Source organism: Annulohypoxylon truncatum (assembly GCF_022578515.1).
Source record: "Annulohypoxylon truncatum strain CBS 140777 unplaced genomic scaffold F4807scaffold_1, whole genome shotgun sequence".
Lineage (NCBI taxonomy): Eukaryota > Fungi > Ascomycota > Sordariomycetes > Xylariales > Hypoxylaceae > Annulohypoxylon > Annulohypoxylon truncatum.
This window is the reverse complement of record NW_025953787.1, coordinates 1144980-1170963: the sequence shown is the minus strand read 5'-3', so window position 1 is coordinate 1170963 and position 25984 is coordinate 1144980. Positions and strand designations below refer to the sequence as shown.

General features: G+C 48.8%; 8 protein-coding genes and 1 non-coding gene across 9 annotated transcripts; 5 read left to right on the top strand and 4 right to left on the bottom strand.

Annotated features, from left to right (window-relative positions):
* Positions 1-23: 23 nt before the first annotated feature.
* On the top strand, positions 24-1746 carry F4807DRAFT_11743 (uncharacterized protein). Its single transcript, XM_047992844.1, has 3 exons — positions 24-476; positions 543-761; positions 824-1746. The coding sequence occupies exons 1-3, from the start codon at positions 313-315 to the stop codon at positions 1296-1298; spliced, it is 858 nt and encodes a 285-aa protein (XP_047859404.1). The 5' UTR covers positions 24-312; the 3' UTR covers positions 1299-1746.
* Positions 1747-3442: 1696 nt separating this feature from the next.
* Positions 3443-4936, top strand: F4807DRAFT_455335 (uncharacterized protein; the record flags this gene model as incomplete). Its single annotated transcript, XM_048000702.1, has 3 exons — positions 3443-3545; positions 3941-4081; positions 4206-4936. The coding sequence occupies 3 exons, from the start codon at positions 3443-3445 to the stop codon at positions 4934-4936; spliced, it is 975 nt and encodes a 324-aa protein (XP_047859403.1).
* Positions 4937-5290: 354 nt separating this feature from the next.
* Positions 5291-7813, bottom strand: F4807DRAFT_11693 (MTHFR-domain-containing protein). Its single transcript, XM_047992835.1, has one exon. It carries the CDS (start codon positions 7682-7684, stop codon positions 5645-5647), a length of 2040 nt encoding a protein of 679 aa, XP_047859402.1. The 5' UTR covers positions 7685-7813; the 3' UTR covers positions 5291-5644.
* Positions 7814-8345: 532 nt separating this feature from the next.
* F4807DRAFT_404886 (aromatic amino acid aminotransferase) lies at positions 8346-11317 on the top strand. Its single transcript, XM_047996172.1, has 3 exons — positions 8346-8817; positions 8918-9530; positions 9598-11317. Exons 1-3 carry the CDS (start codon positions 8661-8663, stop codon positions 10706-10708), a joined length of 1881 nt encoding a protein of 626 aa, XP_047859401.1. The 5' UTR covers positions 8346-8660; the 3' UTR covers positions 10709-11317.
* Positions 11318-11381: 64 nt separating this feature from the next.
* F4807DRAFT_404882 (60S ribosomal protein L4-A) lies at positions 11382-13179 on the bottom strand. Its single transcript, XM_047996171.1, has 4 exons — positions 12920-13179; positions 12612-12832; positions 12408-12558; positions 11382-12352 (listed from the first exon to the last, which is right to left on the bottom strand). The coding sequence occupies exons 2-4, from the start codon at positions 12814-12816 to the stop codon at positions 11593-11595; spliced, it is 1116 nt and encodes a 371-aa protein (XP_047859400.1). The 5' UTR covers positions 12817-12832; positions 12920-13179; the 3' UTR covers positions 11382-11592.
* A 169-nt stretch (positions 13180-13348) lies between these two features.
* F4807DRAFT_t5 lies at positions 13349-13441 on the bottom strand. Its single transcript has one exon. It is a non-coding gene; the product is annotated as a tRNA-Glu (tRNA).
* Positions 13442-15072: 1631 nt separating this feature from the next.
* On the top strand, positions 15073-18337 carry F4807DRAFT_466289 (heme peroxidase; the record flags this gene model as incomplete). The annotated part of the gene is made up of 4 exons (XM_048002368.1): positions 15073-16866; positions 16924-17112; positions 17166-17799; positions 17853-18337. Exons 1-4 carry the CDS (start codon positions 15721-15723, stop codon positions 18335-18337), a joined length of 2454 nt encoding a protein of 817 aa, XP_047859399.1. The 5' UTR covers positions 15073-15720.
* A 279-nt stretch (positions 18338-18616) lies between these two features.
* Positions 18617-22963, top strand: F4807DRAFT_404873 (cysteine proteinase). Its single transcript, XM_047996170.1, has 5 exons — positions 18617-18958; positions 19030-19159; positions 19217-20463; positions 20514-21433; positions 21488-22963. The coding sequence occupies exons 2-5, from the start codon at positions 19145-19147 to the stop codon at positions 22696-22698; spliced, it is 3393 nt and encodes a 1130-aa protein (XP_047859398.1). The 5' UTR covers positions 18617-18958; positions 19030-19144; the 3' UTR covers positions 22699-22963.
* F4807DRAFT_404870 (signal peptidase 22 kDa subunit) lies at positions 22943-24407 on the bottom strand. Its single transcript, XM_047996169.1, has 3 exons — positions 24109-24407; positions 23699-24004; positions 22943-23573 (listed from the first exon to the last, which is right to left on the bottom strand). The coding sequence occupies exons 1-3, from the start codon at positions 24249-24251 to the stop codon at positions 23333-23335; spliced, it is 690 nt and encodes a 229-aa protein (XP_047859397.1). The 5' UTR covers positions 24252-24407; the 3' UTR covers positions 22943-23332.
* Positions 24408-25984: the final 1577 nt, after the last annotated feature.

Sequence of the window (25984 nt, the reverse complement as noted above, 5' to 3'; positions counted from 1 at the left end):
TGTTGCACTACGTCAATGGTTGGTAAAATCTGGGTACTAGTTAGGCTAGCCCCTTTTTGACAAGTGTTTGGATTGATTCAAGTTCCACTCGTCGCGGTTCTTCATTTTAGACATAAATTTGCGTTCTCAGATGGAATTTCTGTAACTGAACTTCCCGCTACCTTTACCAATTGAGCAATGTATTCCATATCTTGCTAATGTTTCTAATGTGGCGGACTCTGCGTAGAACCGGGAGAATTGATATACGCCAAATACTTGACATTTCCGCATCCTCCGACGAACCCAGGCGAACCCATATACTCGACCGTCAAGATGACCTTTCTCGCGACATTGGCCGGCTATGCGGCCCCTGTATTTCTTATAATGTCTCCGATCCTCTCATACACAGATCAGGCAGTTGCTATGCATAAGGCGAGATCGAGTGCTGGGTTCTCGCTGGATATCCCTCTTATTATGCTTGTCGCATCGATATTCAGGTTTGTCCGCCTTGCCCTAATACTATTATATACGGAAATTGGCATGCTAACAGTAGTTATCTGTAGGATCTTTTATTACCCAGGCGCGAAATTCGACGAGGCCTTGTTAATCCAGTCATTTTGCAACATTTTCATACAACTCATCCTTCTAAAAATTGCCCTCGACCACCGACCACCACCATCATCAAAAGGAGGCGATGCTGCGCTTCCCTTTGCTGGCGCCCAGGATGGGTTCGGAGGATTTCAACGGCCATATAATTTCTGGCAGTGGCGTTCACCGAAGCCGTAAGTTTCTTACAGCTCTACCTAAGGCATGCAACGACACCTTGGCTAATTATATACGCTAGCTATTGGCAATTCTTATTGTCGTTGTTTATTGTTTTAACTATACTCGAATTACTAATTGCGCCGTTTCATTCATTCTATTCCGGATATTCCGCTTTAATAGGTTATATCGGCCTGTCTGTCGAAGCAACATTGCCAATTCCGCAGCTAGTTGCCAACGCACGCTCACGATCTTGCAAAGGGTTTCGCTTCTCGGTGCTGGCAAGTTGGTTGGTCGGAGACGCCATGAAAATGTTCTGGTTTTTCACGTCCACCACCGCAATTCCGTGGGCCTTCAAACTCTGCGGCATCTTCCAGGCCGCTTGCGACTTTCTTATCGGTGTTCAGTATTTGATGTACGGTGACCAGCAACCAACTACGAAGGCACAACAGGGATGGCCGTACCCAAGTGGTAAGCCGCATCTGTCTGGCTCGTTCAACGGCGGGCGACAGACGCCAACAGGGAGAGGGACTCCATTAGGGGAGAAGACGATTTAGACGAACAACTGCACGACTTACTTAATCTACCATAATCTAACGTATTAGAGATTAACCCCAATATAGACATGTAATGATATAATGAAGAAAATGGCATGATTAAGCATCGAAGGCTAGACCCTTGATATCTTCGTCATCGAGTCAAAGCGCTATGTTAGTTCTGCAAATGGCGAAGATTTGGTCACAATTGAAATTATGACGGACCAATCCCATGATCTGAGGCACATCGTTATCGATTGAATCAGTATTCCAAAAGGCATAGAAAAAGAAAAAGGGGATCATACTGAAGATTGTCGGCCTGCCTGGCTGCCTGGCTTGTAAAACCCCTGTCAAAATACGCGGGTGGCTGGGGTGACATGACCTTCTGTGAGCCGTGCGGGTTCTGTGAATTCATGTTAACGAGTACCTCAGGCTTCTAATCCCTCCATGTATAAACAGCCACAAAATGCATTTTCTGAAGTCTAGAAAGTTGGTACCGAATAATAGTGATATTCTTTATCGTCTCGATGTCAACTCTGTACGAAAGAGAGGGGTAATGTGATAGATGGGCATCTAGAATTCTGAGGCCATAGTCACGGCCTATCTAAGACACACGCTCGCTCACTTCAACATTGGAGGGATATTGGCCCAGCTACTCTCTACCATCCTCTCAACTTAATACCCTCTTGCTCTCGTCACTAAATACTCCAAGCCTTTTCCCCTCGTACATAAATGAAGGCATCTCTTGTTGAGTTGAGACTTCTTTCTGAATCCAAGACGCTGCTTAGTTACAACTGTAGTTACCTTTTGTTTACTCTCATTGGCTTGTTTACACAACCCTCTTGAGGTACCTAGTCGAATACTCGAAGGCAATATAGTCAACTCACCATTGTACACTTTCAGTTATATTCACCTCCAATTTTAGTCGTCACTTGAAGATTGAACCTGTTTATCCCATATTATCCCATATCATTGGGTATAAGTTTCATTCCCAGATTCTACTCAGATCTAAGACGGGGATCTCAAGCTTGAAAGCAGCCCTGTCATTTCTTGGGGCAACTAGCCTGAGAAATAACTTGGCCTCGTAGGTTGGTTTCCCTTAGAATTTGTTCTGGATAGCTATCGAATTGATAATCGTATCCATCCCTACATTGATGCCAAGTCCTGGATAATAATGTGGCTAACTCTTGTGTAGAACCCGAGTCCAACACCCACTTGACTTGACGAAGTCTGAAGGTTGAATCATAAAGAATCCCACGACAACCAAGTGCACCGAGGACGGTCACCACGTACATAAGTGGACACTCAGTAAACACAGCAACAACAGTCATTCAACAGCCCACTATCAAGTACCAGCTATCTGCTTGCAGTTGCCTAACCCTAGTCTTGCACTTCTGCACTGCTGGGTCTTGCCCTCAAATCCAATGTTAAGCAGCAACAACAGTACTTTCTAAGGGACTGAACAGAGTACTGGCAAGCACACTCTCGTTAGACACGAATCTTTAGGCAAGCACATGACAGGTAAGAAGAGGTCTTCTCTTTTCACTCTCCGTCATATCCCTCTTCAACTTTACATACTACCACCCGTCCATACCTGTACTCTTCTTCACAGGATTGCGTCTTCTTTCTGCCTCAGCCTCGTCGATTTTCTTCACCCTCATCTATCATCAGAGAGACATCCAAGACTAATTTTCCAGAGCCTGCGGAAGTTCGTCTTGCCGATTTCTACATCCAGCCAGAAATCAACCATCTACACTGTAAGCCACCTCTTCTCTTTTCAATGTACACTCGACAAGATCGTCAGTTCCTGCCGGTTTTCTGTCCTGTTTCTATGGTTTTTCTCTCAAGTGTACCTTCCCCTCAATCTCTGCATGGTTCCTATTTTCATCACTATCCCCGGAGATAATTCTACCCACGCAGCAACTCCCACTACTGTCCACCTTGAAAACATCACCAACACATACAAACATACTTCCCCGTCCCACTTAACAAAATCTCAAATCTTTCCTCAGACAACTTCAATCTTGAACGAACCTTTCTACTTGTCACCCCAAGCAGTCGTTGCCCCTTATCTTTCTTCTGACTCCCGTCGACAAACGTTATTCTAACATCATCAGGGTTGCCTTTATTCTTTCTAGACAGTCAATTCTAGCACCTTGGTCACGATGCCTCCTCACCAAAACAAGACCAACTTCCGCACTTACGAGTCTAGCGTGCGTCTACTCGCAGCCGTGCTCGCTTCTGCAAAGCCCAAGCTTAACTATGCTGGTACGTATACTCGACTTTTTATCGCGATTTATTGGAGAACATGGTGTCTGTTCCTATCCTTTCTTCGTCCATTCTACCTACCGTGGACGGCCCCACCTCTTTGTTATGGGCCATTCTCCACGTTTTATGTCGGGTCATTTACCACGTATCGTATAGGGAGCACTGTTGGTCGTCCATTTGCTAGCCAACTGAGGCGTGTAACTGTAGACGGCAACAAGAACTTTAGAGATGTCTCAATTCGAAGAGGAAGCCACAGTTGGTGTATATCAATACTACCTTCTTCAAACCCCCCCTCAGCTCCCTGCCCTCTCTATATCACCCAATCCCAGCATATTATCAAAAACCTCCCATCCCACTACCCTTCTCGTAACTTTCTCGGGCTGATGTAGCTGTAGAGCTCGCAGAATACATGGGCGGAGGTACGACCGCGTCGGCCGTAGATCATCGCCTGCGTCCCGTCAAGCAACTAGCCAAGATGCAAATCGCCTGTAGGAAGGCCAAAGAGGACCCGGGAAAGTTGCCCGTCGAGACCCAAGGTAGACCCCTGAAAGCCTTCTCACCCCTAACTATCACTCACTCTACCCATATCATTACCGCTACTAGATGTTATCGCTACCCGTACATAACGAGGGAAACAAGATGGCTAACGTATTCTCACAGAGATTCAGAAGCTGTTCGGCGAGTCGACCGTCGGAGGAGTCGAGTGGCAGTTCCGTGAGATCAAGGCAGTGGGCCGAGCACAGCAGCAGGCTCTCGAGGAAGGCAAGAACCCAGCCGAGGTCAAGATCGGTCCTGGCAAGCCCAAGTTAAGCACGACGCCCCCTTCTACGGCGAAGAAGGCTGGCGCCGGTGGCACTCCCGGCTCGAAGCGCAAGCGTGGAGGCAAGAAGGTCAACATGTCCGACGAGGACACTGGCGGCGGCGACGACTCTGACTACGACGTCAAGGACGTCAAATCAGAGGAGGAAGAGTCCAAGACTCCGGCCCCCAAGCGACGCAACACCGCGACCAAGGCTAGCGCTACCAAGGCCAAAGCTACCCCAGCCTCCAAGAAGAACGGCAATGACAAGGACACCACGACGGCCAACGGCGGTGTTGCTCGCAACCTCTTCCCTGCCAGTGGTGGCAGACAGTCCACCAATGGCGACTCCCTCTTCGGCAAAGGCATTCAACGCGTCCCGACCAAGACCAACGTCCAGGTCATCGTTGACTCCGACTCGGGTGAGGACGACGAGACAGCGACTGGCCGTCAGAATCCCCAGCGCTCCTGCCGCGTTAAGGAAGAGGCCAAGGAGCCTGGTGAGGAGGAGCACGTCGATACACCTGCATTCAACAGCTACGAGAGTTCCACCCAGGACGTACCCGATGATCTCTCAGACGGCGAGATCTGATGTTGACGTCTTTTTAAGTTCTACTTGGTTTCCTTTTGTTGCTCGACGCCATCACAGGATGGCGATCACGACTGAATCGTCTCATGTCGGTGGAAAGTCCTTAACCGCAATCGCGTGACATCACCAAAGACATATTAGTTACCCTTTTCCTTATTCTCTCTCGTTACCAACCGAACGAAAGGAAGAGGTGTGGTGGGAAAAGGACAGTTTTATGGGACAAAAATGACGACACGATATGCTATTTTGCCAACTATCAATGACACGCGTTGGTGGTTAGCTAAAGGGGTAGTGGTGGATTAGGAGGGCGTTCGGATGGGCCATGCAAACGTTGCCAATTCTGCAACACCATCATTCTCATGCTTTTGCATACACTCTGATATACCTACGGGCAAGTTTCGCACAGCCCCATAGGTGATCTCTGGCTTCACTCTTCTTGACTCAGGTACACGGGCAACTGGATGCTACATCGAAACCTGACCAAAACATTTCCTTTTTTTTCTTCGCTTTTGCACTACTTTTCCGGATTCGCGATGAAATCTCAGGACTTTCTTCATAAGGGCTGCGGATGAATTAGATAGTTTGTCAGCAACTCTGGCTACCTGATACTCTAGTAGATAGTCAAGTTTCGTCCGAAAATACTACCGTTGATTTCCCCCCACCCCTTATTCTATTTTACTATTTTCTTTCTTTTTTTCTTGCGTGAATATTCTAGTTCAGTAACAGGTTCCACAGGGCGTCTTTGTCGACGTAGTCGTGGTGTATGATATTCACGAGCCACGAGTCGGCCCTCGCGTCCTCCAGTAATTTTTCGCTCTCCGAACCCTTCCCGTAGACCTGCGCCCACTCGGCGAAGATGCCGTAGGCCTCCTCGCTCCACGCCCGGAAACTGACCTCTTCTATGATAGTCGGCGTGATGATCTCCTTCCCGGGGAACACGCCCCACGTCACCGCATTCGTGCTGGACTCCTGGAGCTCGCCGGCTGCGACGGCGCCGCCCGTCAGGTCGGACGAGATGAAATCGCCCGCGGCGTTGGCCGCGTAGAAAGTGACCTGGCCGGCGACCTGCGGGCTCCGGAGCTTGTCGAGCAGGACCTTCCACTGCGCCGACGGCACGAAGAACTCGACGAACGCCTTCTGGAAGACGAAGCCGTGCTGGGGGCCCCAGCCAAAGACCGGGTCGGACGACCTAAGGCCGTTGACGGCGGGCTGGGAGGCGACAGTCCACCAGCCCCTCCGGTTCAGTTGGATGAGGTGGGCAGTGATGGTGCTGGTCTCCTCGTTGAACTCCTCCTCGCTCCAGGGGATGGCGGAGAGTTCGCCGGACAGGTGGCGCACGAAGAGGTCGTTGATGTCGGAGAGCTTCTTAGGGTTGCCCCAGAGGCTGACGGCTTGCGCGTGCGAAACGTGCAGGCTGGGCCCGTAGCCGTCTATCTCGCCGTACGCGGGCGAGCGGGCGTCGCCCCATCGGCCATTGGGGAAGTCGTCCCACGTGGCTTCGCGGCCTAGGACGCCTTCCCCTTCGGAGATGGCGAGCGTGTTGGCGCGGCTGTTGATCGGCTCCGCGGGGATGCTGGCCTCGGCAGATGTGGCTTCGTATTCGGGGTGCGAGACGGATCGCCCCGAGATGATCACTCGGTTGCGCGGTTCTGAGCCGACGTTGGACTGTCTGCGGCTTCGGGAGGTGTCGCGGGGTTGGGAGAGGCGGTCGTGGTCTGAGCCGTTGACCTGGAGGGTTGGGATCCTGGAGGTGATGTCCTCGACGACGGCATCTTCCTCCTCTGATATGGGGGTACTGGGAGGTATGAGATTCGTCCTCTCAACGATGAATGATACAGCTTTCTCGAGGTTGAGAGTGTAAAAGTGGAAACCCGTAGGACCAGGCGTTCTACTTGTAAGCTCCTTGACCTTGTCGACGATTTCGCAAAGGATGTCCACGCCGACGTTTTTCACCTTCTCATCGTCCTTCCTCACATCGTCGAGCCGTGACATTATCGCATCAGGTATCTTAGCGTGGCTAAGCTTCGTCGTCCTCTTGATCATCTGATAACTCTGTATAGGCATTAATCCCGGAATAATGGGGATTGTTTTGAAGGTGCCGCTAGGGTGTTCCCTTAGGGTCCGCTCAAAGTTGTCATAAGCATCCGTGTCGAAGAAAAGTTGAGTCATGAGGAAATCGGCGCCGGCCTGAGTCTTGTCGACAAGGTAGGGAAGATCATGTTCCAGACTCTGGCCTAAAGGATGGCTTTCGTCGGCATGGCCTTCGGGATAAGCTGCGACGCCGATGCAGAAGTAGTCGCCGTGAGTCTTTCTTATGTATCTGACCAAGTCGATCGCCCACGTGAAGTCTTCATCTATGGCATCCTCCGGATTTTCGTTTGGATCCCGATATTCCGCAGCTCTTGGGGGATCACCTCTTAAGGCCAAGATGTTCCTAATACCCAACACCTTTGCGTCTTCCAGCGCCCTATCAATTAGCTTCCGGCTCATATTCGTACATGTCAAGTGTAGACATGTTGTCAGATTCAATTCCCTCTGACATATCTCAGCTAGCTCGAGAGACTTAGTAGCGGTAGATCCACCGGCACCCCACGTTACGTTTACGAATAGGGGTCGCAATGCTCGTGCCATTCGATCAAGACGGTCGCGTAGATTCGAGAATCCCATGGCGGTCTTCGGAGGGAAGAATTCGAGCGAGAAATAACTCGAGTCTGCCGGCAAAGCGGCTATCTTGTCCGTGATCTTCTCCATGACGAACGGTCACCCTCTAAGCACTTCTCTTTTGAACACTTTGATATTTCCCAAGACAAATCTATATATTAGGTTGGGTTGGTTTCCCTTTTCTTATTTATTTCTTCTTCTTTCCTTTCCGTTCTTAGATCTACCGACCGGACCGGACAAACGCTCGCTGGCGAGAATGGGGGTATTTTACGAGAGGGATCTGGCTTGGGGGCGAGATCGGCGTCAAGTTACGCAACTCTATACACAATGTAAGAGGGAGTAAAACTTCAATTGAGGTACAAAATTCGCTGCAGACTCAAAATATCGATATGACAAACGTTTAAAAAGGTATTTTGCGTTTCATGTATTGCACACGTATTCGCCTTTGAAAAGTGAAAAGTTCTAAGATCTAAGCTGAAATTTTGTAGATTGGGATGACCAGGAAGGACTGACATCAAATCGGATGTGGGGTACCTTGCATAGAGCCCCGCGCTGTGGTACATGGTACTGATGTACAAAGAGTTACCAAGACTTACGGCAGCGGCTAGGGTCAACTTCGTTACATAAGGGCGGCACGGAGATAGGAAAGCAGGATGACCCCTGGATGGATGAATCGCTTAAATCGGAATTCTTCCTAAAACTGCTTAGAGGCATTCCGCGCCCTTGTCGAATTCGAATTTGTAATCGACATGCCAGTTCACTAATCTTAGGGCGAGATCCCGACATAAGTTCTATGAGATAGGGCTATCATAGAATAACCAGAGACAGGATGCAGGCAGACAGACACATACGTGCGGTGTAACCTTTTGTCCTCCCATCTTACTATAACTTACCTCACCATATTGTATGTATGCGTATACTTATATGTGCATTCGTACGCATATCTAAATAGACTACTATATTCCAACCATCGCGTAGTACAAATACATACCTATCTATCCATCTCCGTATCTACACACATCGTACATCCGAGATACATCACTGCTGTGTCCATCGAAGGTCAATCATGGAAGCATCCAATGAAAGCGTCGCCGGCATGGCGAAACCATTACCAAAAGACATGTCTCATCACTTCTCGGATGTTACCAAGGCGCGGGCCCCTAGTAAAATGAAGGAATTCTACAAATACTTCCAGATTCCCAATATTGGTCAATTCGCTGGCGGTGAGCCTTCCTTATCAGTCCCGGTCCCTTACTTGACACCACCCCCCAGACACAATGGTTTTGTGAAAGTCCGGAAGCTAATCCGAATTCCCTGTGTCAGGTCTTCCGAATGCACATCTCTTCCCCTTCGATACGTTGGAAGCCCAGACCGCGAGACCGGACCGATGGACGCCGTCGCCCAACTATCCCGGCTCCGACGACCTACTGTCTTGGCAATTGGCGGATACTTCCATCTCGGACCAGGCCACCGCGTCCCACGTCGTTGTGCCTCACGATGCGCCTACCTCGGACATAAAGAGGAAGATAGACCTAGCTAGCGCTCTGCAATATGGCCAAGCCGATGGATACCCGCCGCTGCTTTCCTTCATCCGCCAATTCGCGCGCGACGTCTTACATCCGAATGTGCCATATGAAGGAGGGCCGGAGGTCATATCGACATGCGGCTCGACAGACGGTATGTCAAAGACATTGGAGGTCTTCACGAACATCTGGGTCGAAGGGAAGAACGATATCCGGGAGCGGCCAGGCATGGTAACCGAAGTATTCATGTACTCCAACGTGCTCACCCAGGCGCAACCCCGAGGAGTACAGGTCGTGCCAATCGAGATGGACGAAGAAGGCATGGCGCCATTCGGTCCCGGAAGCTTAGAAGATGTGCTTGCGAATTGGGATCACGAAAAAGGAAAACGACCGCACTTGATGTATACCGTCACGTGAGTTCCATGCGAGCCCCAATTCTCATATGCAACCTATCAGCAACTTGCTAATACCATTCCATAGAATGGGTCACAATCCCACAAGTGGTGTCTTGTCGTTGGAAAGGAGAAAGGAACTGTACTCGGTCTGCAGCAAATACGACGTCATCATCGTCGAGGATGACCCGTACTGGTATCTCCAATACCCCTCGGCCGAGATCGAGGAGGCCAAAGCGAGAAACTTACCTATCCCCGAGCCCAAGGTAGCGAATACGCTCGAGAAAAAGTCCGGGTACGAGTACATAGACTCGCTAGCGCCGTCCTTCCTCAACGTCGACGTAGACGGCCGCGTCGTCCGGCTCGACACCTTCTCCAAGACCATCGCGCCCGGCTGCCGCATGGGGTGGATCACGACGCAGCCCGCGATCGCCGAGCGGCTCCTCCGCGTCAGCGAGTCGGGCACGCAACAGCCGTCCGGCTTCGCGCAAGTCGTGATCGCCGAGACCATCATGGGGCCGCAGCCTGAGGCCGCGATGGCCCAACTCACGATCAAGCCTAATAGCCGGAAGGAGCAGCAGCAGCAGCTCGCCTTCAGCGGCTGGAAGATGGACGGCTGGGTGCGCTGGCTCGCGGGCCTGCGCGGCCAGTACGAGCGGCGCATGAACCGCATGTGCCGGATCCTCGAGGAGCACGCGGACCAGCTGAAGCAGTCGACGCCGACGCGCGAGGCCGACGCCGACTGGGGCGTCATCACCAAGACGCGGCTATACGACTTCCGCTGGCCGCGCGGCGGCATGTTCCTCTGGGTGCGCATGCGCTTCGAGACGCACCCGCTGTGGCGAGCTCCCGGGACGCGGGGCGGCAACGTGATCGACGGCGTCGCGCTGTCGACCGCGCTCATGGCCTTCCTCACCCGCAAGCCGTTCCTCGTGCTTGTCAGCCCCGGCTTGCTGTACAGCGCCACGCCCGAGATCCGCGAGAAGCGCGCCTGGGCCTACTTCCGGCTGTGCTTCGCCGCCGAGAGCGAGGAGAACATCGACGCGTGCTCCCGCCGCTTCGGCGAGGGCGTGCAGAAGTTCTGGCGCGTTAAGAATGTTAAGGAGATCGAGGATATCCTCGACGAGATCAACCTCGCGAGGACGGCGCAAAATGCGGAGGATGGGTTGGTGAATCTGGGGGCCTGGATGGGGTGTTAGTTTACATTTGAGAGGTGTTTTTATTGCGTGTGTCGATAAAGTGATGGATATATGGTGGCTTTACGTATCTCCATTGGGTCGGGATAAAGGTATGTTTTCGAGTTGGAGTTGAAAGCGCTCGGGATAGAGAGATGTTGGAGTTTTGCGACGTTGATGTATCCATTTCCGGCCAATCTACATATGGGACTAGATGTTGTTTTTTACACCATTATCCCGGCCTTTAGATTGAAATCAGAATACATACGTAAACGTCTTAATCACTATATTTGGTTGTCTTGGTAATCGCATACCTAAGAAGACGACTTCCACTGATGTAAGCATGGGAAAAGGGTTAAGGTGACCAGTGAGCTGCCAAGTGAGGATGGCTTCACGAATATCTACTAGCCCAGATAGTAGCGGGTATGGAAATAGGTTTTGATTGTCGAACGTGGAGTTTTGGAACATCATGGCTAACGGTCTGAGATTGGTGTGATTGAGCTTTCGTGAAGAGTTTAACATGGAAACGTATAGCCTGCGAAACGGGCAGCATAAATACCTGTAAATATATCCATACTTTGCAAACTATGTACGCAGATGCCCAAGCCGACAGACTGCCTGTAGGGCTGAGGGGTTCAAAGGGCGTTGAATGAATAGTAAAATATGTGGCATGGTGCAATGGAGTATGTCTACGACATGTCAATTCACAAAACATTAAGCTATTCCACTAGTCACTTTTCTATGAACCAGGGATAGATCATAGATTTATCATTTAGGAGGGAAAATCTGGCGTCAGAATGAGAATGTCCATTGATTCATTAGACCCTATGATCCATTACGCCGTGATATAGCAACCGATGCACCCATTTTCCCCTTTTAGACTGCGCTGCTCACCAAGCTAGTCTAATCTAATCCTCACGCAATACCTCCAGGAAGCTCTTAGAAGTCTTAGGAGGCTTACCCTCTGGTGCCTTCTGCTGACCGACCTTGTCCTTTACGAACGTGGAGTGGTAGGGGTTAAAGCGCAGCATGACCTGCTTGTTGCGCAGAGGGTTCTTCTGGACAGCAGCACGCTTGGTCAGGGGGCCACCCTTGGGAGCTTCGAGGACGCTCTGGATTTCGGAGCTGTTGATGAGACGGCTCAGATCGGCCTGGGAAACCAGGTTGGAAGGTAGAAGGAAGTCCTTCTTCAGCTCAGAAGGCTTGGTAGTGGTACCGTAGATCCTGTCGAGGGCCTTGAAAGCTGCCGAGGTCCAGACAATGAATCGGCCGAGGTGACCACCAGGGGCAAGCTGGAGAAGGTTGAGAGCGAAGACAGAGCAGGTCTCAACGCCGGGAAGGTTGCGGGTTCCGGTGACGAGCTCTTTTCCGTCGACTTCGGGGTCGTAGATGACCAGAGGTCCACGTCGCTGGCGGTGGCGGCGGCCTCTCAGCTTACCCTTACCGGCACGGAGCTTCTTCGACTTCTTAGCCTTCTCGATATCGGGAGTGGCACCGACAGCGCTCAGGATGGCGAGAGCGCCGGCAGTCTTGGCGGCAGCACCACCCTCCAAAACGGCAGAGTCAATGACCAGAGGAACTTCGGGGACGGAAGAAATCTGGTGGCCACGGGCGAGCAATAGAGGGGGAACTGCAGAAGCGGCAAGAGCAGATGCAGTAGCAAATCGCCTTGTCAAGGTATTAGTTCATTAGTTCACCTTCTACCGGATCTGTTTTGACTCACTTCTGGCCCTGGTTGATCTTGATGTGCCACTTTCGCCAGATCTTGGTAGGGGCGAACATGCGACCAGAACGGCACATGTTACCGAAGGCAGCCTGACCGGCACGGTGAGTACCACCACCCGAGACACGGGGAATACGGGCAACAGCACGACCTGCGCGAGACTGTTAGAATTTTTGCAACGGTCCGGCCTTCTCTATTACTGACCAGTTCCCCAAGATTCGGCAGAGGTCTGATGACCGGCCTTCTCGCTCACGGCATAGGGCTGTCGCTTGTTCTTCGCGATTCCAGTGTGGACTTGTTGAACGATGTCGGGTCGGATGGGCGAGGCGAAAACGGCAGGAATGGGATGGGTAGCTCCCGAGGGAGTACCATCTTTACCGATGATGGTGACAGTCGGTCTTGAGGCCATCGTGAAGGGCGTAAATCTAGAGCGAGAATGTTAGTCAATTGAAGATATGAATAGGAACAGTATGATTTTAGTAAGTTGCACGATTCGACCATCGCATACATACCTTACCTTGACGCTGGGTGGTTGATGGTCTCAAGAATAAATTTGGTGATGTTGAACGTTGGAAAATCAAAACTCCCACCAGTAAATTAATTTTCTTGTGGGTTTGCGCGAGGGCTAAGCGAATTTTTGGTGGACACCCCACTTTTGTGATTTATGCTACTTTATGCATTTAAGAGTACGCTAATATTGAAATTTGCACTTATCAGTAAAAGAAAACTTCTGGGGTCGCTATTCGGACCACACACGTTGAATACTCGTTTTATTGCACCTGAAGTGATATTGTCCATTGACACTTTTTCTATCGACGGCCATTTATATCCACCAAAAAAAAAAAAAAAAAAAAAAAAAAAAAAAAAAAAAAAGACCAGAAAAACTGAAAATGTCCCTACACTACCTAGTTAGGTAGCATGGCAAGCGCCAAAAATATGATCTCCGAATCGGGGAATCGAACCCCGGGCTTGACGGATCCTTATGATGTTTAGATCATGAGAGCGTCAAATGTTAGCCACTACACCAATTCGGATGCTTAGTAGATGTTGAAGCGGCGAATTATTGTCTACTATATAGTTGTTGCAAACATCTGTACTACCTACTTCATTGGCTGATACACGCTAGTAGACATTCTACGACGGTGTGCCGTTAAGTCGGTGAAACTACGGGCCACAAGTATCATTACGTCACATCTTTTTCTTACTTTCCATCAGGTAGGCGTTGATGTCGTTGTAGCTGAGCGATCTACGTTTTCGCCTCATACACACCTACACCTACCTACTTAAACTTCATTAGCATGAAAATAGTATAATCATACTTAGCATGAAACGTTGTCGACGGACCTTGAAGGGGCAAATATCTTCATAAACTATAAGCCTATCGGCCATGGCCATTTGCACAATCTATAATATTTGAACTCATTAACGGTTTAATATCCGCAACCCAAACATTGAACGAACATTTCGAAACGTTATCATTGCTATTCGAGTTAGGGTTAGGTACGTGTAAGTCATGTAAATGAGGTTGCTATACGTCTCAATCAAATTGATATTTGTCTCTATTACATATCACGAGGCCTCTATGAATTTGAGCTTTGTAAAAGTCGCAATGGCATTTGTTCGCTAAAATTGGTTGAACTGTTGGAAAGTAGGGTTGGCATTTTTATTATACGTATAGTAACTATACGTATAGTTATATTGTACTATACCGTATTTTGACTTCACTATACGTATGGCGGAACGGATAAACGCATCGGCCCCGCTTATACAGGGGTTATCCGCTTATTACATACATGAAGAACCACTTAAAAGTACCTAAGTATTTCCCGATCGCATTCAATTAATTCATTTTATTTACTCGAACAAGATAAATAATAAATCTTATAATAAATAATAAATAATAAAACTATAATACCTAGTAATTTTCACTTTTAAATCATTAATTAAGCAGTATAAAATGGGTTGTTTTAGTAGTAAAGTCCACTATACAACACTATACTAGTTACTATACGTGATTTATATGGTATAGTTAGGTATAGTGTTGTATTGTGCAACTATACGGTATAGTAGTGCTACTATACCAAATATACCCATCACTACGGAAAGAGAAGAGAAGCGCTAAGACAGGAGAGGAAGTTGTATGGGTGAAATCGCGCCGAATTTGAAGGTTCTTGCCGTCAGTGAGATTCTAGATCTCTACGGGCTTGTATGGGGTAGGAGTACCAGGGTCTACCCTGTTCAATCATCGATCCTTGAATTGGTCCACTTAACGCACGTGTCGATGGTAGGTATGCACGGTTGAATTTTTAAGACTGCTGAAAGTGGGAAGGAATTCTCGCCTTTTCATACCCAAGTAAACAGTGTAGGTACCTATCGGCCGTATTGACCGGGGCTAGGTAAACCTCGAATGCTTTAGATCCCGCCACCTTGCTACCAAGTACCGCGATAAGACAACTTTGAAAACTCCCGGATCGAGTCCCAATCCCTGGATCCCGGACCCGACGGTCTGGACGCAAGGTCATATTCATGAAGCCTCAAGGATGTTTACTTAGAGAAATGCGATAGAACAAGAATCTGTTGCTGCAGGAGCGTAGCAAATGGAGGAACAGAGTTATTCAGGCCTCGATTATTTCTCTTCCTCTTTTTCCTGTTCTTTTCAGTCAGCCTCTGGGCGGTTGGTACAGTTGGCCCTCCGTTGGCGCTTGGAGTATACATATAATCACCCGTCGCTTACCGGACTATTGGCTTTAAACCTTCAGCTCAGGCGCGAATAACAAATCTGGGAAGGTCGATGCATCATGTATGAAAGGATGGCAGGTGAGATTGTTATGCTTATGGTTTGTGGATGACTCCTTTTTAGCTATCTCGATTAACCTACGACTTGACGTTTCCGCAAGAGGCTGGCTATTGACCAATCCGCTTCCAAGCGTTACCATGGGTAGCATTGCATTGCTGCGAGGTCTCGTATTGAACTGGTGTAAGGGGTTCTGCAGCTACCGCGTCTGGGCGGCTGATTATCCTATCTCGCGAATAACTGTCCAACGTTGTCAGGAACGGTGTGGTAGTGAATTAACGTAGCAGATGAACCAAGCTAAAGTGTAGGTCTGCATATCTTATCACAGTTACTCGTTCCCATATGAATATCTAGGTATGTATATCCCGATCTGTTTTCCTAAGTCGGACTCTTGTGCTGGTCTCTTTCGATGGTGTCTTCGTCCTAAAAACCCTCAGCGGCCAAGGAAGCCGCTTCTAGTTCAGTATTTGGTGAATTATTCCTTATTTTTTTTTTTAATATTGATTATTAATATTCGCTATGATGTCCTGGAACATAATATTATGGGGCTCTCTACTATCCTTTGGTACGCTCGCGACGACAGATCCGACGTGGCCCTCCCCTAACGACGAACTCGAGGAGATCATGTATCAAGTCAATGGCTATAGGTCCAGGAATTTCGGTGGAACTGTTATTCCTTGTGCAAACGAAGCATCTGGGCCTGGTCGACAAAATGCAGCAGAATGGTTACGGGTAGCTTTCCATGATGTGGCTACGACTACGGATTTAGGCGGCGTACGTGCCGGCGGGTTGGATGGCTCTTTACAATACGAATTGACAAGTTCGGACAATCTTGGGCCAGGCTTCAACACGACTCTGAAGTTTATGGCAGACTACTACACAAGTCGATCAAGTGTAGCGGATCTCATTGCTTTGGGTGTATATTATGCCGTCAGGTCTTGTGGTGGTCCTGTGGTACCTGTGGCTGGTGGCCGAGTCGACGCTCTAGCCGGTGGACCAATAGGGGTCCCCTTACCACAGAATACTGCATTCACTTTTGAGCAACAGTTTCTTCGAATGGGATTTGACAAGACCGAAATGATCCAAGCGACTGCTTGTGGACATACTATTGGCGGTGTTCATGATGACGAATTCCCGGAAATTGTCCCTGTTGGGTCTACATCTAACGGAGAAGTCCCGCTGGATTCGACTGACGCAGTCTTTGATAATAAAGTCGTCACCGAATACATTGCTGGCAATACAACTAACCCCTTGGTAGTTGGTCCATCGATTAAGGCTACTAGAAACTCAGACTTCAAGGTCTTCAGCTATGATGGGAATGTAACAATCAACGCAATGGCAGCTGCCACAGACTTCAATACTATATGTGCTACTGTCCTTCAAAAGTTGATTGATACGGTGCCCGACGGCGTCGTTCTGTCGGATCCCATTCAGCCATATTCGGTCAAGCCAGTTGACATGCAACTATCACTCAACTCTGGAGCATCGACAATGCAATTGAATGGATTTATCCGTGTTCGAACAACCGATTTGGGAGGAGACGCTGTCTCTAGCTTGACCTTAGATTACAAAGATCGGAGCGGGGGCAACAACTGCGGAAACACGAATTGTACATATACGGCAACTCTCTTGGGCGCCACTCAAGGCTTCGATGATCAATTTGTCGTAAGTTTAAGGACCAATGTCTAGTTGCAATAAGAACTGAGGGCTAATCTGTTCTAGTGGTTCCCTATAGATGCCGCTATCTCAACTTCCACGGGTATTTCATCTTTTACTTTAACTCTTACTATGGCTAGTGGGACGACTCAAACCTTCGACAACAATGGAAATTCGTACCCTATTCAAGATGCAATCTTGATTCAAAAATCTCAGAGTTGTCTCTTTTCCGGTACCCTTACCGTCACTGCGGCTGTTAGTTACCCCTGGTGCTCGGTCATGGTAAACTAGGTATTAATATGTCTTAGGTTCGCAATGACAGAAAATCACTTCCCGTTAATACGCTTATCTCGTATAAGACCCCGACAGGGAATCCTAATCTCCCGGTGCCCACGCTCAAAAACGCCACAGTGACTATGACGGAGGGGGATTGTGTAGGTGCTTATACCTTCTATACAGCAAACTACACAGGCCTTGGCGACTTTGCATACGCTTCCAAGATTGATGTCATTAGCGGGAGCGAGACTTCGGCACTAATAGACGACTTTAATTCTGCAAGTGACTTGGGAGGAACATGCCAGGCTTTTCAAAATCCACCACCATCGTCTATGTGCACTACCGGACAAATCTCGACATCTCCTGGGACGTCAACCACTTTATCCTCATCCGCTACCTCGTCAACTATTTCAATTAGTACGACGTCGGCTTCTTCATCAACTACAGTGAGTAGCACGAGCACTTCTTCCACGGCACCAACAGAGACATTGCATCATAGACAGACTATTGGAGAGTACTTGCTTGTAGGGTGCCAGACAGAATCAACTGCGGCGGGAACTCGAGCTCTGGGTGACGCCGCGTTTGCTTATGATAGCATGACACTAGAAGATTGTATGAACAATTGTACCGGGTATGTATATTGGGGGACAGAGTATGGCCGTGAATGTAAGTTTCTAAGACCTACGCACCTGACAACAAGTAACTGACGTTTCATATAGGCTACTGCGGCGATTCGCTTCAATCCACAAGCGAAAAAGCGCCTATAACCGATTGTAATATGGTCTGTGGCGGAGATTCCACCGAATACTGCGGAGATAGTAACAGGTTAGAACTGTACAGTACCACAGCTAGCCAACCGACACCAACTGCGACATTGGCTCCTAAACCGACTGTGTCATCATATGTCCGGGTCGGCTGCTATACCGAGCTTTCAAATGGCCGAGCCTTGACTGGCGCGGCTTATGCGGATGATGCTATGACACTAGAAATGTGTGCTTCGAACTGCACTGGTTTTACGTACTGGGGGACAGAGTACGGGCGTGAATGTTACTGTGGCGATACATTAGATAGTGGCAGTACGGTTGCCCCTGATACAGATTGTCAAGTGATGGTATGCAGTGGAAATCACGACGAGTACTGCGGAGCTTCGCTGAGGCTCGAGCTTTACCAACTAGCAACTACCTCCTCAGCGTCACCGCAATAATCACGGTAAACCCGAGGATATGTTAAGTAAAAGTAATTCTTATTCATGAGAATATATTTGTATATTTTGAAATAATTGATGAAATGAATTTTTGAGATTTAAAATTTATATAATTTATACACTTTAGCGAGGTTTGAAGCGGGCTATAACGCGTTAACCGCGTAAATTGCCTACTAAATGCAAGGCTATAAGTACCTAGGTACCACTGCCGGCAGCCGCAACTGCTTCAAAACTCCATCCGGGTACGAATTATTAGGTGCATAACCTACCAAAGGAAGGCGTGGATCACGAATCATTCCAAGTACGTATTAGCAACCCCGCTGCTCTACTTTTTTTTCTGTCTCAAATTCGTTGAAAGTGGAAATCGCGCTTTGAATCATCACTATAATTCCTTCCGTTTTGTAGACATCCGCCTACCAAATTACGCACCACCTCTTTTTTTTTTTCTCTTTCGCTCAAACTTTGTTTTACTAACATCTTTGCAGCCAACTTCTGCAGCAGCAAAGGTTCTTTCGTTTGCGCCTACACCACAAAGTGATGCCTACGCGCATAGGCCGGGTTTTATTAGCATACCTACATGCTACGAAAACGAGAGGAGCCTAAGGTCAAGCATGTCGACTGGTTAGTTCCAAGAGGCGCTTCACGTCCCATGGTGGCTGACTTTTCTAACCAAAGGCGCACGCCCTTCACAGATCCAACCTCACCTGACATTCCTTCCGAGATCGCCGGGGAGGTTCGAGCAGTGCGACGACCGATCACTCTCAGTCGAACATAGCCAGCCGAAGCCACGGAAAAGGCGGTCGCAACATGAGTGGCCACTTTGTGGGTTATGGTAGTAAATATACTCTCTAGGCTAACCATACTAATCTGTTATTTCAGAAGGGGAGGATCAACGGTCTGGGTTCAGTCGTGCCTACGAACAACCTCAGTGGAAGAAACCAACCTTCGTCGCGCCCCGTACGATCATCGCCACCACGCCCTCCAAGCCCGCCGCCTGCGAAACGTACAAAGATCGAAGAGAATCGCACACATACACAGGCTCACTTCGCCCTTGCGTTGGATGTTGATGGAACGCTCGATAGGCCGACTCCCCGCAAACGTTCTTTGGACGACATCAGCGACTCTCAGCAGACATTGAGATCACAGCCGTCTCATAGCAGAGGAGTCCATCTATCCCAGCCGAACGTCTCGGAATATCGAAACGTCGAAAGCTTCGTCAAAGCGCCATCAAGGAAAAGGTATCGGCGTGATGCCTCCGAGTCCGCCGATAGAAATTCTCTACAAGAATTTGACATGGATAGCGATGGAGATGTAGAATGTATCGAGGCGCCCGAGCAAGCAGCAATTCCCCAAACACGAACGCAAAACTTAACTCAGAAAGGGAACACGCAACCTATTACAGCATTTGCATCACGTTTTGGAGATCGTGGTAAAGGGGCTGCTAAGGTCAACAGCTCAACCGCTGCCGCTGTGAAATTGGGAAAAATCATAGAAAATACGGAACGGAAGAACCATGAGTGGAGGAATGGTAAACTCAAGAGCATGGATTCCAGCCCAGATGAACTAGCCCCAGAAGCACAAGATATCAGGGGAAAAGTGCTGACGAAACGACCTGTTACCCCTTCACCAAGTTTGTCTAAGAGAGGCGACATCACGCCAACGAAATTCTCAACGTCGTCTCACGTCAGGCCGGACAGTTCAAAGGCGACAGCTGGCGAGCTAGCCTTGGACCGCGCCAAGAAAATCATCAGCTCAAGACTTCTCATCGTGCAGGCTGTCTCAGGCCGCTACAAATATGAAGTGCATAAGACCAGTAGTGTGGACGAATGCTTTCTAAAGTTGCGGGATATGAGCTACATCCTTCATCCGACAAATCTAGACGGTGAAATCTTGAAACAGTACGCATATTTGACCATCAACTTGAAGAAAGTATCGGCGATTTCGATTCCATCCAACCCGAACTATCACGTGGTCTCGATAAATCGTTCTCTTGATGCGTCAACCAGTGCCAGTCCTAGGCTGTTGGTCGAATTTAAATCTCCTGAAGACATTCAACACTTTAAAGAGTGGGCGGAGATGGATAGAGAAGATGGATCACGGCCTAGAATTACTATCATTGAAGATCAGTAGGTTTTGGTACTCCCTATTAAGAGTCGTATATTAACAGAATTCGCAGGGCTAGGCTTGACAAGGAATTTGCCAATTTGATGAGCAAAGCTGAAAGAAGTACCGTTATTACGGATCAGGAGCTGGTGGGAGATGACATCAAACTCATCCAGCATAACGCTGAAGATCGGGCAAGGCAGGCGAAGCCCATTGGCCGACCGGCTGTTTCGAATAGCCAGGTCAAGACGAAGGACTTGATGAGACTTTATGGTCATCCGGCTTCGTCAAACCTCGAAGTAACAGTTATACCGGATAATGCCCATACCCCTGCCATTCAGCGGCCGATACGTACGACCCGATCCACGTTTGCATTGAAATCTCCCTCTTCAGCTTCCGAGTCACCTGAGCCCGAAGGCTGGACAGTCCAGAATAAAGGCTGGGAGAGAAACTGGCGTAACTCTCTAGTGTTCCCTCCCCACGGAAAGAATCGAGCTACTGTTGACAAGGAGGACATCCCTCGGTTAGACGAGGGTCAGTTCCTCAATGACAATGTGCTCATTTTCTACCTACGATATCTCCAACATACATTGGAGGCGGAGAGACCGGATCTGGCGCAGAGGATTTATTTCCAGAACACGTTTTTCTACGAGAAGCTAAAGTCCTCGAGAACGAGTCAGGGTATCAACTACGATAGCGTCAAAGCATGGACCTCGAAGGTTGATCTCTTTACGAAGGACTATATTATCGTCCCGATTAACGAGTATTCTCACTGGTACGTTGCGATAATCTATAATGCACCGAAATTTCTCCCGTCCGCCGATAAGGAGGTTTCCGACGCCCAGTCTACGGATACGATCACTATCGAGGAAGATACCCATAATTCTGGAGAGGTGTCCACCGTTCCCCCCAAGGATGAGGATCTGCTTGAGCCCATGAATGTAGAAGCCGTGATCGCGCCAGCACAGAACGATCTCACAAACCACCTAAGTCGTATGTCAATCAAAAGCCCAGGTCCCTTAGATGCCGAGACTAAGCAGACAATAGCCATAGATCCAGAAGACCAGAAAGAAGAGGCGCAATCGAGCGGTCACGAGCAAGACATCGAATTAGTCAAAGAGAAAAGCGACCCTCAAGCGGATGTAGAGCAAGTTTTGCCTCCTAATGGTGCTCTCCGACAAAAGAAAGCCAACAAGAGGCAAATTATAGGTCCTCGAAATCCTCGAAAATACGACCCGACCCAACCAAGGATCATCACTCTCGATTCATTAGGGATAACGCATTCCCCGGCCTGCGGTTGCCTTAAACAGTATTTGATTGCAGAGCTCAAGGACAAGAAAAACATCGAAATTTCGCCTCCTGGGGCCTTGGGTATGACAGCTAAGAACGTCCCCCAGCAAACGAATCATTGCGACTGCGGACTCTTTTTACTAGGGTACATACAGCAGTTCTTAAAAGACCCCGACACATTCGTCCGTAGCCTTCTTCAACACGAGAACGATATTCCCTGGGACCTTAATCCATCAAAGCTCCGAAACGAGATTAGAGATGTGATTTTCAAGCTTCAGAAGGAGCAGCAAGGTCGAGAAGACGCCCACAAGGAAGAGAAGCGCAACAAAAGCGGGCCGAAAAAGAAGAACCCAACTGCAGAGCCGCAGAGTGCGCCGCCCGCAAAAGAACAAGTCATTGATCAACGCCCGTCTAAACCTCCAGAGAACCATATCATCCATAAAAAGAACGAGACCGTGGCTAAGCCAAAATCGAGGTCTCCTACCCCTAAAGCCTCAGATTTTAAGAATAGGTCTACACTCGACTCGGACAACGGCATCCATATGCCCGGTTCGTTTCCTCAGTCTCCTGTTGTGAGCAGGTCAGACACGAGGGACTCCTCGACCGTGGCTGATAGCGAAAAGCCCAAACAAACTGGAATTCCAAAGTTTGTCTCACCGCTTCCCGGTTCTTCTGGCGATTCTTCGCCAACAAGACCTATCTTCGTTGACGATTCAACAGCATCCCCAGAGCAGAGACAATGTTCCACACGTGACCATACAAATCCGAAACCCGTTTACAACACAGTGGAAATACTCGATAATCTTGTAAAGGAAAGACAGGGACCAGCTAGTAATAGCCGAACTCAAGAGGAAACACCCACGACCAGTCCCTTCTTCGCGGGTCGGCACCCCGCCGATAGGATGCCATCAGCTAAGCTACGTCAAGAGCCAGATCAACCGCGCGTTGTCGTCGATTTGTCAGACTAATGACACATACATAATTTATCATGGCCATGTGCTCAAAAGGTTCGGGATGGTAAACATGGAGATGGGAGTTCATCGGGAGGCATCATCTTGGCCTCGTACATATCTGCATAGGAACGGCGCACGTGGTCTGCGTTTTCAAAAGTTTGCATCGCCCATATACCCCTCGCGGAGAGCCGGATGGCGGCTTTTGCCCGCGAGCGCGGCGCGATCACATAAAAAAGCGAATAAATAAAGCACAATGAAACAGCTATTTAGTCTTCGTGAAGTTTCTCGAGGTTGATTGTGACATGTGAGAACCAAGGCCAGACAGTTCATGGGTTCTAATCCACGTATTCATTCTCTCCCGTTGAGTTATTCAACAAACCCTATAAGCGAATTGCACCAAGCCGTAGATAATTCTCGGCCGTCTTTTACCACTCGTATTGGGCTAAGGGGTGCCAGGGGTACATAACTACTGAAGTATATACTTCGGAGCGATCCCAATATGCGTCTAAAATAGAAAAGCACACAATTATGATTTACAGGACACCAAGGAAAATCATGGCATCATGGGCAAATAAAGTCGATCCACAAAACGCCACGTTTAATCAATATCTAGCTTAAAAGGAATACAGACAGCTACGACACCGGCCCCTTATTTGGGCTTCTTGGCGTCGTCCTTCTTCTTGATCGCGGGCAGCTCGAAGGCCTTGCTGACGCCGCCGGCGAAGCTCTTCCACAGGCCGAGGTCGAAGCCCTGGTTCCAGGTGAGGATGCCGACCCACGGCTGCACGTTGTAGTTGACGTGCAGCTTGACGTCGTCGGTCTCGGCGATCCGGCCGGTCGGGTGCGTGATCTGGTACTTCGGCTTCTGGTTCTTGAGGGAGAGCTTGCCTCTGCAATTCTTGTTAGCTATGTCTTGTTTCTCTCTCCCTCCCTCCTCTCTCTCTCTCTCTCTCTCTAGCTTAAGAAAGTTCAATGGAAAGAGATGTGGGGGAAGGGGGGGCGGGTCGTTATTTACCGGTTCGGATCTATGCTCTTGCCGGCGGCGCTCTTGCGCAGCTTCTTGAGCGAGGCGGGGCCGAGGTTGCTCAGGTGGTCGGCGCTCGGGCTCGTGATGATAGAGTCCCAGATTACGGCGCGGTTGGTTTGGTTCGTGGCGAGGCCGTCGGCGCCGGCGGGGGGCGCCGGCCACTCGGCCGTTACGTAGACGAAGAGCTGCTTGGTGTTCCAGGTGAAGAGCGAGGACAGGTCGGCGTCGAGCGAGAACCTGATGATGGCGTATTCTTCCTTCTTCGTGCTGTAGTAGTGCGGCCGGCCCTTGACACTATATTTTGGTGGGGCGGTTAGCTATTCCGTTCTATCTCGCTTGCGCATTGCGTTTGTTGGTTAGGAGGGGAGGAGGGAGAAAGAGCGAGGGGAAACTCTTACACCTGGACGTTGGTCGGCTTTATGGTGGCGCTCGGGGTTCGCGGCGCAGTGAAGTCGGAAGCGGCGATCAGGGCGGCGACGACGAAGGCGACGGTGGTGAAGAAGCCGAATACATTTTGTATCCGGGTTAGGGAATTGTACATCGTAGGCTAGATTAGGACCCCGGAGTTCGGGGGTAGATGTATTTAGATTCCGGCTGGTCGCATATACCCAAAGCTTTGCAAGTTCGTCGCCTATTATTTATGGATCAATTGTTACGATTGTCCTCGTCCGTCTTCATTCTTCTTGTTGTGTAAGATCCAAGACAAATAAGTTGTGAGGCCACGTTTTGGAGAGCTATGAGGATTCCTTATCGATAAATTCTTATCGGTTCTTATCAGCAAGGACAGCTTTATCTCATTTCTTGGCACCCCCTTTTCCTGGATCTTGCATCTATTTCCATTGCGAAGGTTTCGCGCATCTGCTCATAATCTTTGATACCTAGCTAAGCTCTCTAAGCTACAGAAGTTATCTATTTAAAATTGGTGGATAGATTACTATTAGGTTCGAATCTTTTCGATAGGTTGTTAGTTGTCCAATTACGCACTAAGCAAGAAATGTGGTTCATATGCGAAACTTTTGACCTGAACAATCGTACCCCTATTCATTAATCACGATATAATCACGATGATGTTGAAGTCAGGAAAACTGAAACAAGATACCAATATTCTATCTGATTCTCAACCATGATTCTAATCCTCGAAATTACTCGTACTGGGCCATTTATCCGATGCATACGAGATCCTCAGACTCGGCATCGATATGGGTTTTTATTCAGTACAATGGATGATTAACACTCTTAAGTATTTTTCAATTCAACTCCTATTTCACCCCTTCTGTGGGGACATACGCAATCAGTTAAGCTTAGTGTTTAGATACGGTTGATGTCTCCTGCCTTGGGGACTGTGGCGACTCCTGCTTGGACTCATCGCGACGATAGGCGCTAGCGAGATCTGGTCCCTATCATCCCACCGTCAGCATCTCCTTAAGACGAAACAGACGTTTGTGCTCACCCAATCTGAGGCGTGGGCATCTAGAGGAGCAAGCTGAAGTCTACTACCCGGAAGTGCCATGCTTTGGGCGCCCGAAGCCAGGATGATGGTCGCGACAAGAAGCTTTGATTCCATACCTTCGAAACTTTACGTCTTTTTCAATGGATTTGTGGATCGTCGTGAAAGGAAACGTCGATGGAAGAAAATAGGGTCTTCTCCAGAGATGATGTTGAGATTTTCGAGGTACCAGGTCCACCAGGGGCAAGTACTTGCCTATATATCTGTTGTGGAGAAGTCATCGTTCAGGGGGAATGGTCTACAGTTGTGGAGACGAAGACTAATATCTTCCAGGCATTTGGAAACCCATTCCTTATTGTGAGTGAGTATCCCTATTCGTTGGTTTCTGGTCAATTGTCACAAGTTTCTTCTCGTGCCTGACTACTAGCCCAATTCAAATGTCAGCCCATGAATGCAGTGACGATCTTCATGGGTAAATGCCGACGGGATATTGCGACACTATGAATATGTGACCTGGTGATTTATTACGTATGTATTTATATTTACTATATGTATCTTCTCTGTATACTATTCTATCTATGAGTGCCTGATGACTTGTGCCGATATAGCCGAATTGTGTTTGAGCATGAAGTTGCAGGCTGTCTTAATTATTGCAAGAATTATTCCAAGTCGACAAGGAGTTTTCTAAGTATGACAACAAATCAATGAATAATAGCGCGTACCAATTCCTACCTACAATTCTCTGCGAGTTGTATTTACTGTACCAAATTACCTGACTGGCCTACTTTGTAAGCTAGGTGAGTACCAAAGTGCGCGCTACGTTACCC